General features: G+C 49.2%; 6 protein-coding genes across 6 annotated transcripts; 3 read left to right on the top strand and 3 right to left on the bottom strand.

Moving 5' to 3' along the window:
• Window positions 1–803: 803 nt before the first annotated feature.
• Window positions 804–2,143, top strand: ACHE_61019A (uncharacterized protein; the record flags this gene model as incomplete). The annotated part of the gene is made up of 2 exons (XM_043282258.1): window positions 804–1,954; window positions 2,005–2,143. The coding sequence occupies 2 exons, from the start codon at window positions 804–806 to the stop codon at window positions 2,141–2,143; spliced, it is 1,290 nt and encodes a 429-aa protein (XP_043139655.1).
• Window positions 2,144–2,570: 427 nt separating this feature from the next.
• On the top strand, window positions 2,571–3,692 carry ACHE_61018A (sialidase family protein; the record flags this gene model as incomplete). Its single annotated transcript, XM_043282257.1, has 1 exon — window positions 2,571–3,692. The coding sequence occupies one exon, from the start codon at window positions 2,571–2,573 to the stop codon at window positions 3,690–3,692; it is 1,122 nt and encodes a 373-aa protein (XP_043139654.1).
• Window positions 3,693–5,444: 1,752 nt separating this feature from the next.
• ACHE_61017S (uncharacterized protein) lies at window positions 5,445–6,390 on the bottom strand (the record flags this gene model as incomplete). Its single annotated transcript, XM_043282256.1, has 5 exons — window positions 5,445–5,605; window positions 5,659–5,739; window positions 5,791–5,868; window positions 5,924–6,090; window positions 6,143–6,390. 5 exons carry the CDS (start codon window positions 6,388–6,390, stop codon window positions 5,445–5,447), a joined length of 735 nt encoding a protein of 244 aa, XP_043139653.1.
• Window positions 6,391–7,172: 782 nt separating this feature from the next.
• On the bottom strand, window positions 7,173–8,386 carry ACHE_61016S (uncharacterized protein; the record flags this gene model as incomplete). The annotated part of the gene is made up of 2 exons (XM_043282255.1): window positions 7,173–8,270; window positions 8,321–8,386. 2 exons carry the CDS (start codon window positions 8,384–8,386, stop codon window positions 7,173–7,175), a joined length of 1,164 nt encoding a protein of 387 aa, XP_043139652.1.
• A 1,732-nt stretch (window positions 8,387–10,118) lies between these two features.
• On the bottom strand, window positions 10,119–11,198 carry ACHE_61015S (pectate lyase; the record flags this gene model as incomplete). Its single annotated transcript, XM_043282254.1, has 2 exons — window positions 10,119–10,297; window positions 10,355–11,198. The coding sequence occupies 2 exons, from the start codon at window positions 11,196–11,198 to the stop codon at window positions 10,119–10,121; spliced, it is 1,023 nt and encodes a 340-aa protein (XP_043139651.1).
• Window positions 11,199–13,183: 1,985 nt separating this feature from the next.
• On the top strand, window positions 13,184–14,075 carry ACHE_61014A (RTA1 domain-containing protein; the record flags this gene model as incomplete). The annotated part of the gene is made up of 2 exons (XM_043282252.1): window positions 13,184–13,352; window positions 13,405–14,075. The coding sequence occupies 2 exons, from the start codon at window positions 13,184–13,186 to the stop codon at window positions 14,073–14,075; spliced, it is 840 nt and encodes a 279-aa protein (XP_043139650.1).
• Between the last annotated feature and the right edge of the window lie 47 nt (window positions 14,076–14,122).

Raw genomic sequence — 14,122 nt, 5'->3', positions numbered from 1 at the left:
ATCAAGTAAGTCCAATTGCCTTGAAGAAAAGTGAGTGGAGGTTCTACTTTCTTTTTGTGGCCACGAATTTCATTTCTGCTCTGGTTCTGCTATTTCTCTATCCGGAGACGAGCGGCAAATCCTTAGAGGCAATAGACTTGGTAAGTCTGTCCTTACTCACAGGTAGCGAACTGAAATTGCTGACTGAATAGCTTTTCGCCGATCATCAAACAATCCATAGATCTACATTGGAGGACAACGAGGTCAGAGGGACCAGTGAATCCGTGAATGCAAAGCATTGAACCTTGTCTATTCTGACATGAGCATCTCTGAGAAGACTTGACCGCTCCTTATGATAATGGGTCAGATCGCAATTTATTACCTGAACAGTGCCAAGGGCTGAAGATATTGGGACTTGAATTTAACCCCTGTAATGCATAATTTAACCTTCGATTATATCAGGAACCGGTCCGACAATAGCTTTGACGTAGCCGACTCGGACCTGTTCAAAATCGGGCTAGCATGTTGGCCAAGAGTGTAACAACATTGGATATACTGTGCATCACGGCTAAGCATTTGTGTAACGCTGACAATCATAAGACTGTCAGCAGGTAATCATACGCCATGAAGGAGCCAACGCAACAAATGCAATACTTTCAGTATCTTCGCTTGATTGGACAATCCCCGGAAATCTCGTCGTAGTATAATCGGTTATCGAGATGTATCCTGTTACACCGGCATATAAGAGAGCCCCTCGAGTATCAAAGCAAAGCACTGGGGGAGCCTATTCGAATACCATCGCCTCTATTACTCCGGCGCCAAATATGACCTCGTATACCGAGTCCAGCGAAGGAACGAGAATGCCCTCCGAGATATTGACCTCTTACTACGACTATCCTACTCATGACCAAGAGTCGTGGTGGCGGGATACCGGTCCCCTTTTTGGACGCTTCCTCAAGGGCGCTGGGTATGATGTCCACACCCAATACCAATACCTAGTGTTCTTCATTAAGAACATCCTTCCATCTCTGGGACCCTATCCCGCCAGATGGCGCAGCACTATCACGCCGACTGGATTGCCAATCGAGTACAGTCTCAATTTCCAGAAGAATTCCCGGCCATTGTTGCGCATTGGGTTCGAACCACTGAGCCGCTTCTCAGGGACAGCTCAGGATCCCTACAACAAGATCGCCACGGCAGACCTACTCAATCAGCTGGCGAAGGTGCAACTGCATGATTTCGACACCCAACTTTTCAATCACTTCATGAACGACTTTGACCTTTCAAGAGCCGAGACCGAAACTTTGCAGAAACAGGGAGGTATCAATGGAAAAAGCACCGTTCGCAGCCAAACAGCTTTCGGGTTCGACCTGAAAGGCGGCCGGGTGTCCATCAAGGGCTATGCGTTTGCTGGGCTGAAAAACCGAGCCACTGGTATTCCTGTGGGCCAACTCATTTCGGATTCCGTTCGCAAGCTGGAACCCCAAATGCACTGTTGGGACTCGTTCTCCATCCTAAACGACTATATGGAAAAGAGCGACGGCTGGAACGAGTACTCGTTTGTGTCGTGGGATTGTGTCGATATCGAGCGGTCTCGCCTTAAGTTGTACGGCGTTCATAATGCTGTGACTTGGGAGAAGGTCAAGGAGATGTGGACACTGGGAGGACGAATCGAGGACGACGCCACCATAAAAGCCGGTCTCGAGCTGTTGCAGCACATGTGGGCGCTGCTTCGGATTGACGAAGGTAACCGCGACTACAAGGGTGGATTCGCGGCCGACAACGGCGGAAAGACCTTGCCCATCATCTGGAATTACGAGATCAACAAGGGCAGTCCACATCCAGCGCCCAAGTTCTATTTCCCGGTCCACGGAGAGAATGATTTGCAGGTATCAAAGTCCATTTCCGAATTCTTCTCACACCTGGGATGGGATGACCACGCCAGACAATATCCGCATCTGCTGCGTCAGATATAGTGAGTGACTATTAGAAACAGCCCGTGAGCATTATGCTAACCTGACGCAGTCCTAACCAGAACATCTCATTAACCGAGCGCCTGCAAGCGTGGATTTCTTTTGCATACCACGAACACACCGGACCGTACCTGAGCGTCTATTACTATTCCGCTGAGCGTCCGCCTTGGGGAAGCGATCAGGTCAAATAAGCTGGAGCTGAGGAGGGTGAGCGCCATGGAAAATGGGTTCTCGTTATTGGTAGCTACGATTTAGTTTCTGCAATCGGACACTGGTTCAGCATGCAGTATGGCGTTGGGACATCAGGCCCTCGTTTCCCGCTTCTTCACTGTAATCTTAAACGCTTTCCGCAGGTGCGCCTATCATTATCTCCATGGGATGTCCATGGCCAAATATAGCAACCCAGATCTATACCGCATAGGGTTAGAGCACGACCTGATCTCCTTATGCCCATTCAGGCTAGCGGCAGGTCAATCGGACAGGCAGCGTCTTTTACCACATGATGTCATCATCCCCCCGCAAGACCATAAATGCGTTGCATCCCCCATTCTCCGGTATTTTACATAGCAGTCCCTTCGTCTTCTCGATTAATACATACATATATATATATATATCACTATGGCAGACAAAATTGGCCAAAAGATCCTCCACGGCTTCCAGAAAGGCCTCGACGAGCTCAAGAACCAGGGCTCCTCGGGCTCCTCCCATCCGGCCGCAAACCATCCTGGAGCCCCTGCTATCGGAAGACGAGTTATCAACAGCGACGAGCGCCATGTCTCATTCAATGGCAGAGGCACCTATCCTCGTTTGACTCGCCTGTCCGACGGTTCAATTCTGGCTTCTTGCACCCAATTTGAAGGCTCGACTCGCGTCCTGCGCGTTTCCCGGAGTACCGACGGCGGCCAATCCTGGGCAGAGCATGGCGAGGTGTCTCGGGCTGACGGCGACTGTGACAACGTGTTCTTGCTGGAGGCCGCGCCGGGGGTCATTTTGGCGGCGTTCCGCAACCACGACATTGGCCCGCACGGCCCCACGCATTTCCGCATCACCGTCTGCCGGTCCACGGACGGCGGACGATCGTGGCAGTTTGCGTCGCAAGCTATGGAGAAGGGTCCCCCGAATGGTATCTGGGAGCCCTTTATGCGGAAGGGCCGTGGTGGCGAGGTGCAATTGATTTACTCGCAGGAGTTTGCCCACAACAACCAGTGTTCGATGATGGTTACTTCGACCGACCACGGTTCGTCGTGGTCGCCACCACGCTGTCTGCACGGGGAGACAGAGTGCCTCCGTGATGGCATGACTGGTATTGCCGAGACTAGGGATAATGGCCGGGAGGCCTTGGTGATGGTCTTCGAGACGACGCGACACGGTCCCTTTAATGTCGAAGCGTTGCTTTCCTACGACGACGGCCGGACCTGGGGCTGGAGGCAGAACGTGTACACGCCGGCTCGTGGCCACAACTGTGGGTCGCCGCAGATCGCATCGTTTGCGGACGGCACGTTGGCCGTCATCTTCATGACTGACGAGAGTCAGTCGCAGGTGCAGTGGACGCGCAACGCAACGGTCAGCGTCGTGTTTGGCCAGGCGCCTCACAACGGACAGATCCAATGGAGTAGGCCGGAAGTGATCTGTGACAAGATCAGTCACTGGCCGGGCATCATGGCGTTGGACCACCATACGTTGCTGGCAGCGTATGAGTGCGGAGGTCCTCGCGCGAGGACCATTTCGTGGCATCCATAGTTGGAGTATATTTTCTTTTTGGATATATATTCGCCCTTATTTGAATTGATTTCGGTTTCCCGTATATAATTGGACAAATGTTTCTATACTTCAGGAGGTACATTTTGCCGATCGCGCGCCAACGTCATTTTCGCCCAGTCAAGTGTTTGTTCCGCGCCTCAACCAGCTGGCAGCATCTATATAGTCATAATAGTCAGCGATGATTCTCGTCATTTTTGTCCGCTTTGTACATATAGTCCGCCGTAACTGCCCTTACCTAGTACCTACCTGTAGCCAGGACTTGAGATATCCTGTGACTTGTCACAGACCGTGACTGGTATGTTAGCACTGTCCTGCGGTTATACATTCTGTTAGCTGAGTTCCTCGGTGCAACCAACGTTCTCTTTATAGAGGTAAAGAAGAATCTGACGCTTGAGACTCAAAGACTCGAGTGAAAGGGCCAGGTGCTTTCTGAATGCGCCGGTATGCGGAAACCTTTCCCTTAGGCCTGTTTCCTCCAGCCCTCTTGTGCCTGCTTTGGCATCGCGATACTTCAAATCAGTAACATGCGACAGAGCAAGCATAAAAGAGAGGTTATTGGATGCCTGTTCTTGTAGTTCTGACAGAATGAATTCCTGGTTTCTGACTCCGTTGACATGAGCGTCTATTCATCCGATTGGAAGATCCGTTTGATAGCCAGTAAGCCTGATGACGTTCTGTTCCTCTATTCGCTCAAGAAGAGTAAGTAATCATGCTTCCCGCACACGAATCACAATTATTCTAGCCAGTATATGATGGATAGCGGCGGAACGCATGTTCGACCGGCTCATTATGTCTTATATTAACGGCATTAGGGCATTTTGGAACAGATCGGCGTGTCGAGAAAGCGGGATTCAACGGGAAAATGGGTAACAACTTTGAGCGCCGCGGAGAAAGCACTGATACTCCTAAGAAGAGCCGCCAAAGCGTCAGATCATGATCGCTTTCAGGAAGCGGAAACGCTGGCGGCAAATGGAGTGGAGGCCTTGAAGACAAGGTAAGCGATTTCGGGTTTCGCAAGGTCTGGGTCATGATGACTGATGAGCCTGAAGCGTGGCAGAGCTTCCCTACAACCGGCTGGAATGCTCGAGGAGGTGTGGGACGGGTAGTCTGTCTTTTGAAGAGATGTACAGACACCGCAAGCCGTTTTAGCATCCTCCGCTTCGGCTCATTTTTCCTTCTTACGGATCCATTTTCCCTGAAAATCCTACTAAACTTTCCCCTATCAGTTCTCTTTTACACTAACCACTCATGCCTTGTACACATCGGAAGTGCACAGCACCCGCGCCCTGCAGGATTTCCCGCTCACCATCTGATGTTGAATTATTTTTCCCCAGGCGTCAAGAAGCGCCCGTCTATGGGCTGATCTATATATCTCGCTCTAGTCGTGTCCTACCAGGCATCGATGCTTTGCTCGGAATTTTGCTCTATCTATAAACCGCTATGTCTTACATTATTGCTCAGACTTACAGTGCAGGTGGCTATATCTGTCCATCTGTGGTTACCCATGCTTAGATGGACTGTTATAAGGATATATAGCGTCTTTTATAAATGAATCAAATACACAGAGTATTGCACTGCTACGCAAACAAACGCCCACTGATTTTACAGGCATGCTACTTGGACAACAAAAGATGGCTTTCAAGACCTATGGTCAGGCACGGTCTAGCTATATTTACTTATTCCGGAAACAACTGTATACAAACAAAATTGTCACCTGAAGACGTAAAATCTCTAAAGGTTGTAAGTGTGCGCATGGATGTTAATAGTCTCCACAGTCCAAGTCTTGCCGTTGTCACTAGTAGTAAAGTCCGACGAGTCGGCCTCGGTGAGGACAAGAGTATCTTTGAACGAAGAGTCAGCGGAGTCGAGGACGATGGTGGTCGACTTGTATTCTGTTGGGGGTCAGCGATAACTTTTTTATGTCTGTTGCTATGACGAGACTTACGGTGCGCAGCAACGCGGGTGTTCTCGCAGGCGTCGTCCTGGCATTCGACAGCCGTACCCCAGCCTTGGGCCTGACCGGAGCCTAATTGACATCGTCAGTAGTTGCTTGAAGAATAGGGAATGGGCGGCATACTAGTCGACAGGCTTGAGACGACCTCTCCGTTGATGGAGACGGTCTGATCATATTTGTCGGTCTCATCGTTGTATTCGTCTATTATTTGATTAACCTTGATCATCATTGAAGACTGTCATGAAGGAAAACTTACAGTGCATGACAAGCTCATCACCAGGGTTGGCAGGGACCTCTTTGCCGCCGAGCTGCTGCTCTGTTGTTTGGTTAGCACTGCTTGTCCAACTTGTCAATCGTCCGAGTTTCTTACCCTGAAGGGTGCTTGCCCATGTACACCACTGTCCGCTGCTAGCGCCGCAGTTCCTACAACACGTCAGTTCCTGATATCAACCGGTCTCCTCTTGGATCCACTGACGCGTTCGGGTCAGAGAAAGAAACAGCAAGAGCCTGAATCAAATCACCACCGCTGGTTCCCATTCCAGGCCAGAGAGCAAGTCGATCAGCTTCCTTGCTAGGGACTTCGGGAAGCACAAGAGTGGTGTTTGCTTCACGGATCCATGACTGGGTAGGACCGAGGGAGAACGCAGGACCGAAGCCAATGTTGGACTGGGCGTTGGCAAGCCCGAGAAAGGCGAGAGTGGCGAGGCTTGCGAGGGTGTACATTTTGGATTTTTCTGTTGATAGGATGAGAGATTATTGAGATACTGGTAAGTGTCTGATGCAGCGAGATCGCTCTTATAGTAATCCAGGCATTTTCTAGGCTCAAATTCTCCGGCCCCTTGAGACTCGCAGTGAGCCGATAAGTTCTGGGAAATTTGGGTGGTAGACTCCTGTTACTGACCTCCGTTGTTTCAGGTTAACTAAATTTCGGCCCAGAATAGGGTGCTTAATACCCCCTAGTGCCAGTCTTATACATATTAATCATGTCAATTTATTTAAAAGGAAAACATTGAAAAGATGCAGTAACTAATCTATGGGGTACTTGGCTCCGTCCTAGGGGTGCTCTGGAGTCAAGGGAACATACGCTGGCGTTGATACCCACAACGGAAATTTCTGCGATCATATACGAAATATTGCCAATCTCAAAATTGGTCTTGAGAGCGTCCTACAGAGTTACCTTTGCTGCCGAGCCTACAAAGGCTTTCACTTACATCGCATCACGTCAACTCGCATCCTTGTACACAGAGTAAATAACCGAAGCAAAGACGGGACCCCTGTATAGGCCACATTTATCAAAATCACAGGGACCTCTGTGAATCATACGGTTGACATTCAACGACGGATGCCCTTGACTTTTTGTGATCCTGTTGACCTCGCGGGCATCAAGAATTGAAGACAGACTGCATTGCCTTGGAAGAAATCCCATGGTAGTTCGGTCCACGCCGATCTACACTTTCACTCTGTGCTTCTCGCGACTTCGTATCTGTATATGAAGTGCCTGGGAGTCACCTGGAAAAGTGTGCAGAACCCGTATCGAGAACGCTATTCGGAAAGGCCATCCACTCCTCCCATCCAGGACCAAGAAATGCATTGATGGATTCTATCAGAAACAGTCCAGAATCGCAAAAAAGCCACGAGTCACGGATGCTATGTAGCAACACAGCATAATGAGCGAAGATAATCAACGCTTCGGGACGCCGCGCTTTCAAAGCGTCAAAATACTCGTCAGACACACGCACTGGCCATGCGGCTATCGGGGATTTGCTCATGAATCCCGGGTCGGAGTTCGCTGAGTTGCTTGCAAGCTGGAGATTCTCAATCGCATCCTTGTAACAGTCTGTGATCGATTGCCCCAGCCGTGCCGATGTAACGAGGTCCAGTAGTCTTTGACATTCCGGTCCGAGAAATCCATCACGATCGGATGGCATCTTGTTATATCGAAGCATTGGGCTCAATGGGGTCTCCGCAAGTATATGAAATGACAGACCGGCGACAACGCGGACTCCCCGAAACAAATGAATGGACTGGGACAGTTTTTCCATGAAATTGTTAAAATCAGTATCACGGAAAACAAGTGCATCAGACAACAGATGATTCCCCAGCATTACTGAGAAGAGAAATATTGCGCCACTAGTCTCAGCATTCACTTCCGGCTTCATGGCATTAAACATGGAGAGAGCTTTTGTCTGCAGGTATCCTGCATGAGTCCTGTAGAAATCTTTCTTGTCCGGGGAGGAAACGGCAGCCAAGTGCAACGCAGCGAGTGCCAAGGCCTCATTCATCGCATAAGGAGCGGACACGCAAACTCGGAAGAGCTCGCTGACAGGAATCTTAATTTGCTCAGAATTCAGCTCCACTGATGGAATAGTTTCTGTTGACAGATGGTAGAGGAGTTCAAAATGCAACATATTAGCCGAAGGGAAGTCTTCTTCCCGCGTCGAAGCAGGGACACTTCCTGCTGATGACGCTACGGCTGGTGACGAGCGAGCTGTAAGGCTGGCTTCAGTCTGAGCTCTTGTAGCCGCGGGAGTTGGTTCTGCCAGATATTCGCAGTGCCGTTCCGAAATCGAGCAATTGACGCATGTCGGCCGCCGCTCATCGCACTGGCCAAAGTTAGCTCCCTTGCCGCGACAGTAACCCTCTCTGGTAGTACCTTGACGTGCCGCCGTTTACATTCCACACAGCCATTTCTGGATTTTTTATGTGCTCTGCGTGGCATTGCAGATATGCTGGGCCAATGTAGGTACAAGGAGAAAAGTGGTTGGATCGGAGAATCGAGAGCGAAGCAAAATTGCTATTTGGCGCTAAACCCGTTTGGGCAGGTCATTTCTACTCCATACAGTCTCTACGGAGTACACTACCCTCCATCCTTCATGGAACATTGGTAATGAAGCTCAAAATGATCTAGACCTTCTTCTAGTTTTACAATTGCAAGATGCCCCGTCGCAGGCTAGCAGACATTAAATATCATGGTTACAGAACGGCGAGGATGGCGTGCTTTCAGCATAGAAGAGCACTCGGCGAGTATCTGTCTTTCGTGTTCATATTCTGATGCCCAATATTGAAATACAATATCGATGACGCCGAACAACAAATTTACCTTATGTAGCTCGGTCAGAAGGTAGTTCTGGCTTGTTCTTCCTCCTCGGTCTTAGCCTTCTCGAGTTCCTGTCGCTGATTCTGATATTCCCTGAAATGGTGTTCGATACTCCCACTTCTCGTTTTTAAACAGTTTCTTTGGCTCGTTGCGCTTTTGAATAGACCAGCGGTTATTCAACCCACAAGATTCCGCTAGTACACTTATCTTGATGTTATCAATGTCCAACTTACAGGGATGCAAGGCTAGGTTTAGCCTTCTGCGTTGTGAGACACTCCCACGTCATGATCAATCTTTTTCAACAATGCCATAGAAACGTGATACTTGATTTCGGCACGCATCCACGATTTCCTGGCCTGCTGCTTCAGGGTCGAGCCAGACGTACGGAACGGCTTGCTCATGCGAAACGTTCGAGAACGAGAGCTTCTATCCCCTTTGTCCTTTGCAAGAAAATTAGTATAATGCGTTCACGGTAGAAGGTTGGCACTGTATACCAGCAACAGTCTGAGACAGATTGGCTTAAGAGACATATATCCCGAGAAAATCTAAAGTTATTCGTTTGATAGGTGTTTGCTTTCATTTGGTTCCCAACGCTCTCGATCAAATCCCGTGAATAGTGAAGTGGTGAAATAGCCAAGTGGAATCGCTCCATCACCAGAGAACCCAAACTGGCTTGCCTTCGTATGTAAAAATAATTGAATCTGAGCTCCCAGGCCGAGAAAATGGCGCGTTCCTGTCACATGAAATGACCAGCGTGGGGAGCAGGTCTGAGCCTGCTGGTAACTGGTACAGCATAAATTCCGCCGCTTGATAACGCAATGCCAGGCTGTATCTGACAGTGTGACTAGCGCTTCAGCAACTCTCTATGCTGGAATGTTCTCTCATGAGTATATGAGGTCTAGGCTAGTATAAATAAGCCAAAACGTGCCGCGGCACCAATTTGGCGCAACTTGAGTCCAAGTAGCATATCAGGGCAACCGAATAGTTCGGAGGAGCTGAGGGAGGGACAGCAGGAGCACTTTATAATGATGTATGAGTCAAGACGTGAATAATATGGACACCATATGTCCTGGTAAGAAACTATTCATCTGCTACGCGAGAATATTGTTAATTCACCTACCCAAGAACTACTTTAAGTTGTTATTACGAAGAGAGGAATCTAGCTATGGAATAAAATCACAACGATATTAAGGACATGCAGACGGAATTGAAGTAAAGTATACAGAATACCTGTACTCAATCCGTACGCATTATTGATACAGACTAAGATGTACACGATGGACGCTAGCCTCTGCTATCTTTGGAAACCAGATCACATTTTTTTCATCAGTAACGTGCCGCATCATCCAGTGATTTAGGACTGCTGAGTGATGTCGCTGTTCGAGTACTTGCAGTTGGTGCCGTCAGGACCAGAGCCAGACTCGGTAGGCTCATCACCGTTCGAGTTACCCTCGTATGTGACACAGATGTCGTCGACGCCGGACACGGTGATACCACGGAGAGTGGCAGTGTCATCGTAGTTGGCGTTGATACCTATGTTCTCGTTAGCCACAGGTCACCATGCAGAGTCGAAATAAAGCATGTACCTACCGACAATTTCACTACCCTCAACAGCGTAAACGTTCTCCATGACAACGTGGCGAGTAGGCATGTCATCGCAGTTACCGCAGCTACGGTAGACCTTGCCAAAGTTCTCAACGTAGAAGCCAGAAACCTGAAGGGTACCGCCTCCGTCGTGCTGCAGGACCTTGTCTTCGGCGTCGAAGGCACCACCACCAGTGATGGTAGTGGTCTTGCCATCTTCCTGCTCCTTGATGGTGAAGGCGTCCTCACAGACTGAGCTCCACCACACATTGGTCAGAGTACACGCACCGTAGCAGTGGACACCCTCGATTTGGTTGGGACCAATGATGACGTTGGAGAGCGAACCACCGTCTTCAATCTCGAACACGGCGTCACTGTCATCACCTTCTTCCTGACCAGTGCAGGAAACACCACGGTCGTACATGACCATTTTACCATCAAAGGTCTCGCCGGCAGCAATAGTCTTGACGGCGCTGAGAGTAGAGGTACCAGAGGAAGCCGGAAGGGTGGTAGTCACGCTTCCACTTCCACCCGCGGCGCTGCTGACAGGAGGGGCAGAAGTGATCATGGGTGATCCGTAGGAAGCCGAGCTAGTGGGAACAGCGCCGGAGGAGCTGTCGGAGTCTTCATCCTCGTCCTCATCGTCATCGTCATCGTCGTCGTCGTCGTCGTCTCGCTTGAAATCGGCCAAACGACGGTTGAACGCCTCGGGAGCGAAGCGACGAGCCACGAGGCTACGGGCACCGTTGATAGTGGACAGGCTACCTTTGTTGTTGTACTCGGCTGCGGGGGCGGCAGCAGCACCAATGGCGGAGACCGCAACGAGAGCAGAAAGGAATTGGATTCTCATTTCCGCAGGAATCGAATATCAATGAACGAATCGGTTGGTTTTTGTTTTTTGTATAGCGAAAGTAAATGGCTTGATCAACAAGGCAGTAGAAAGAGATAGCAAAAAGGCCGACGAACCAGTCGTACGACAAGAGTATAGAGAATGTAGGGATTGAAGAATTGAAGTGGTTGAGTTGGGATCAAGGCAACGAGATCTTTGCGTTTAAATATCCGAAAGGCGTGCCGCGCGTGGCAGCATGCATACAGAAACTTCATCAACGCCATACAGGTCACTGCAGATCGCATATCGAGAGACTTGGCTCATCCGGACGAAAATAGCAGCCAAAAACAAGATATCCAAAGTATTCTGACTCTTCGCGTGTTGATCTGCAGGTACGACTGACTCTGTGAAGCGCTCCGGAGTCCAAGTCTTTCTTCATGCCACCGGGTTCAGCCATATCTCTGATACGCACTGAAGTTTCAAGCACATCAACGGGAGGACGATCTCAGCGACGATATCCTCTCCGATTGGCGTATGCCCATCATTTGTTCAACACGAGCCAAGGGTCGATATGAAACAGGTGCCAAGCAACGGGATGTCTTCACAGCCACGCACTTTATTTTCAGGAGAGGCCGCCACACATGTTGGTCGTGGTACGTTGTCGGTTCTATACATTATTGAGATCGAGATATAGCAGGTCCGAACGTATTCAATATTGTCGTGTTGCAGCGACGGGAAGTGATCTGAAGACTGTACTCGAATTCCCGGGAACAAACTCGAGCAAACAAACTCCGCGCGACGTCTCGCATCGAGTCCACTCGCCGGTGGGGAATAATGTATGTGCTAGCAATCAAGACTGCCCGATACTGGTGATAATGCTTAGCTTGAACCCCAGTAGACGACGGTGACGCGGAAGGTATAAACCCCAGACATAGCATGAGTCCAGATAGTCCACGGCTTCCCATCGTTTATATCCAAGTGTCGCTGCGAAGGCCAAAGGTACCTGACCAGGGGCTTCTGGACGCTATTCGATAAGCATGCCATTGTCGTATTTTTCATTGGATATTGACATGCAGACGGCAGGAATTAGATAACGGTCGAGACGGTCGGGTTGGCAATGCTCCGATGCAGCAGTAACACCTGCCTATCGTTCATTTCGAGAGTTTTCACTCATGGTTGCGATAATAGCTAGTGAGGGTCAGTCTCTGCTCAGGCGACTGGAGGCACCGACTTACTTGGAAAGAGAGTAGAAAGCGGTGTTAGATCCGTTATCAACACTGCCGCCCGTCGAGCTGCGTGGCGACATGTAATAGGGCTGTGAACTACTGACACAATGTTCTCGTATTTAAAGGAACAGTTGCCAGGATATATAACATTCTTTTCGCTTTCATTATCTGTCGACTAGGCAGAAGTGTTAGAGATGGTGCTATGAGGGGTCTAGTATGGGCTAGTCTGCTTCATGTACATGTATGTTGTCTTAAATGCGAGAAACTATTATACAGTAGAGCAACCATTGTTCAGCCTTATTGGGCATCCTCAATCTACGGAGTAGTACGAAGTATTACTTGTTCATATGGCGAGATTCTGCTATATTGTCATACTCGCAGCCGGCCTAATGTCTCGCCTACAGGCCGTATAGTTACCCCTTTCGGCCACACAACTAAATGTCAACATTTTAGATCCTCAACCAAAACTTTGCAGAATCTTCCATCGAACTCCCATTTCCATTTTTGGTTCTGTAGAACTTTTCCCGGGTTAGACTATTTCTGAAGTTCCGCGTATGCACGAGCCAACTACTATACCAGCCAATAATATGCCCACCAATCTATACGCGTATTCGGCGCTCGTCCTGACAGTAGATGAGGAAGACTATCTTCTTTTTTATACGCGTATAGATAGGAATAGAACTCTTGCTACGCTATACTTGGTATAAATCATGCCAGAGTGCTCAACATGACTCTAATTGAACAACTACGATTCTCCTGCATTCATTCTGTACCCTCAACATGGCCGAATTAGAGACATACAAGGGCTACTATCTCTGGCGCTATGTGCCCTCGCTAGCAGCGGCCGTCATCTTCCTCATTCTCTTTCTACTGGCAACCCTCTTTCATTCGTGGAAGATATGGAAGACACGGACCGTGTTTTGCATCGTTTTTGCCATTGGTGGACTATGTACGTATTCGTTTTCTTTTCAATTATGTTTGGTCTATACTAACACATTCAGTCGAGGTTATAGGATTTGGAGCACGAGCGTCCGCCCATAGTCGCACCGGTAGCGTCTTGACATTTTCCATCCAGAATGTGTTCATCCTCCTCGGACCGACCCTCTTCGCCGCCACTGTCTATATGACATTAGGACGTATCATTCGCAGCGTCCGTGCAGAGCAATACTCGATGGTGAGAGTAGATTGGTTGACCAAGATCTTTGTGACGGGGGATGTCTTGTCATTCCTACTTCAAGGAACCGGAGCGGGCATAATGGCCACGGGAAGCAATGCATCACTTGGTCAAGACATTACCATGGTCGGTCTAGTGGTACAAGTGGTAACTTTCACCCTATTCATCAGCACCGCGATAATCTTCCAAGTCCGGATGCACCGTTACCCAACTCGTCAGGCTTTTGACATCGATCTTCGGTGGAAGAAACACCTCTATACGCTCTATGCGGTCAGTTCGTTGATTCTGGTTCGGTCTATTTTCCGAGTAGTAGAGTATGCGATGGGTCAGGATGGGTATCCGCTCACTCATGAATGGACTCTGTATATCTTTGATGCGGTTTTGATGTTTGGTGCTATGGTGATTCACGGCGTGTTCTTCCCGAGTGAGTTGCGAGTCGAACGTCCGAAGAGCGTCGAGAGTGGTGGTATGGCATTGGACGGCGCAGAGGGTGTTTAATTGTTTATTTTCTTTCTTTGTAATTACATTTGTATTGTGTTGACTTA

Source organism: Aspergillus chevalieri, chromosome 6 (assembly GCF_016861735.1).
Source record: "Aspergillus chevalieri M1 DNA, chromosome 6, nearly complete sequence".
NCBI lineage: Eukaryota > Fungi > Ascomycota > Eurotiomycetes > Eurotiales > Aspergillaceae > Aspergillus > Aspergillus chevalieri.
The sequence above is the reverse complement of the archived record's forward strand: the minus strand, read 5'-3'. Positions and strand labels throughout refer to the sequence as shown.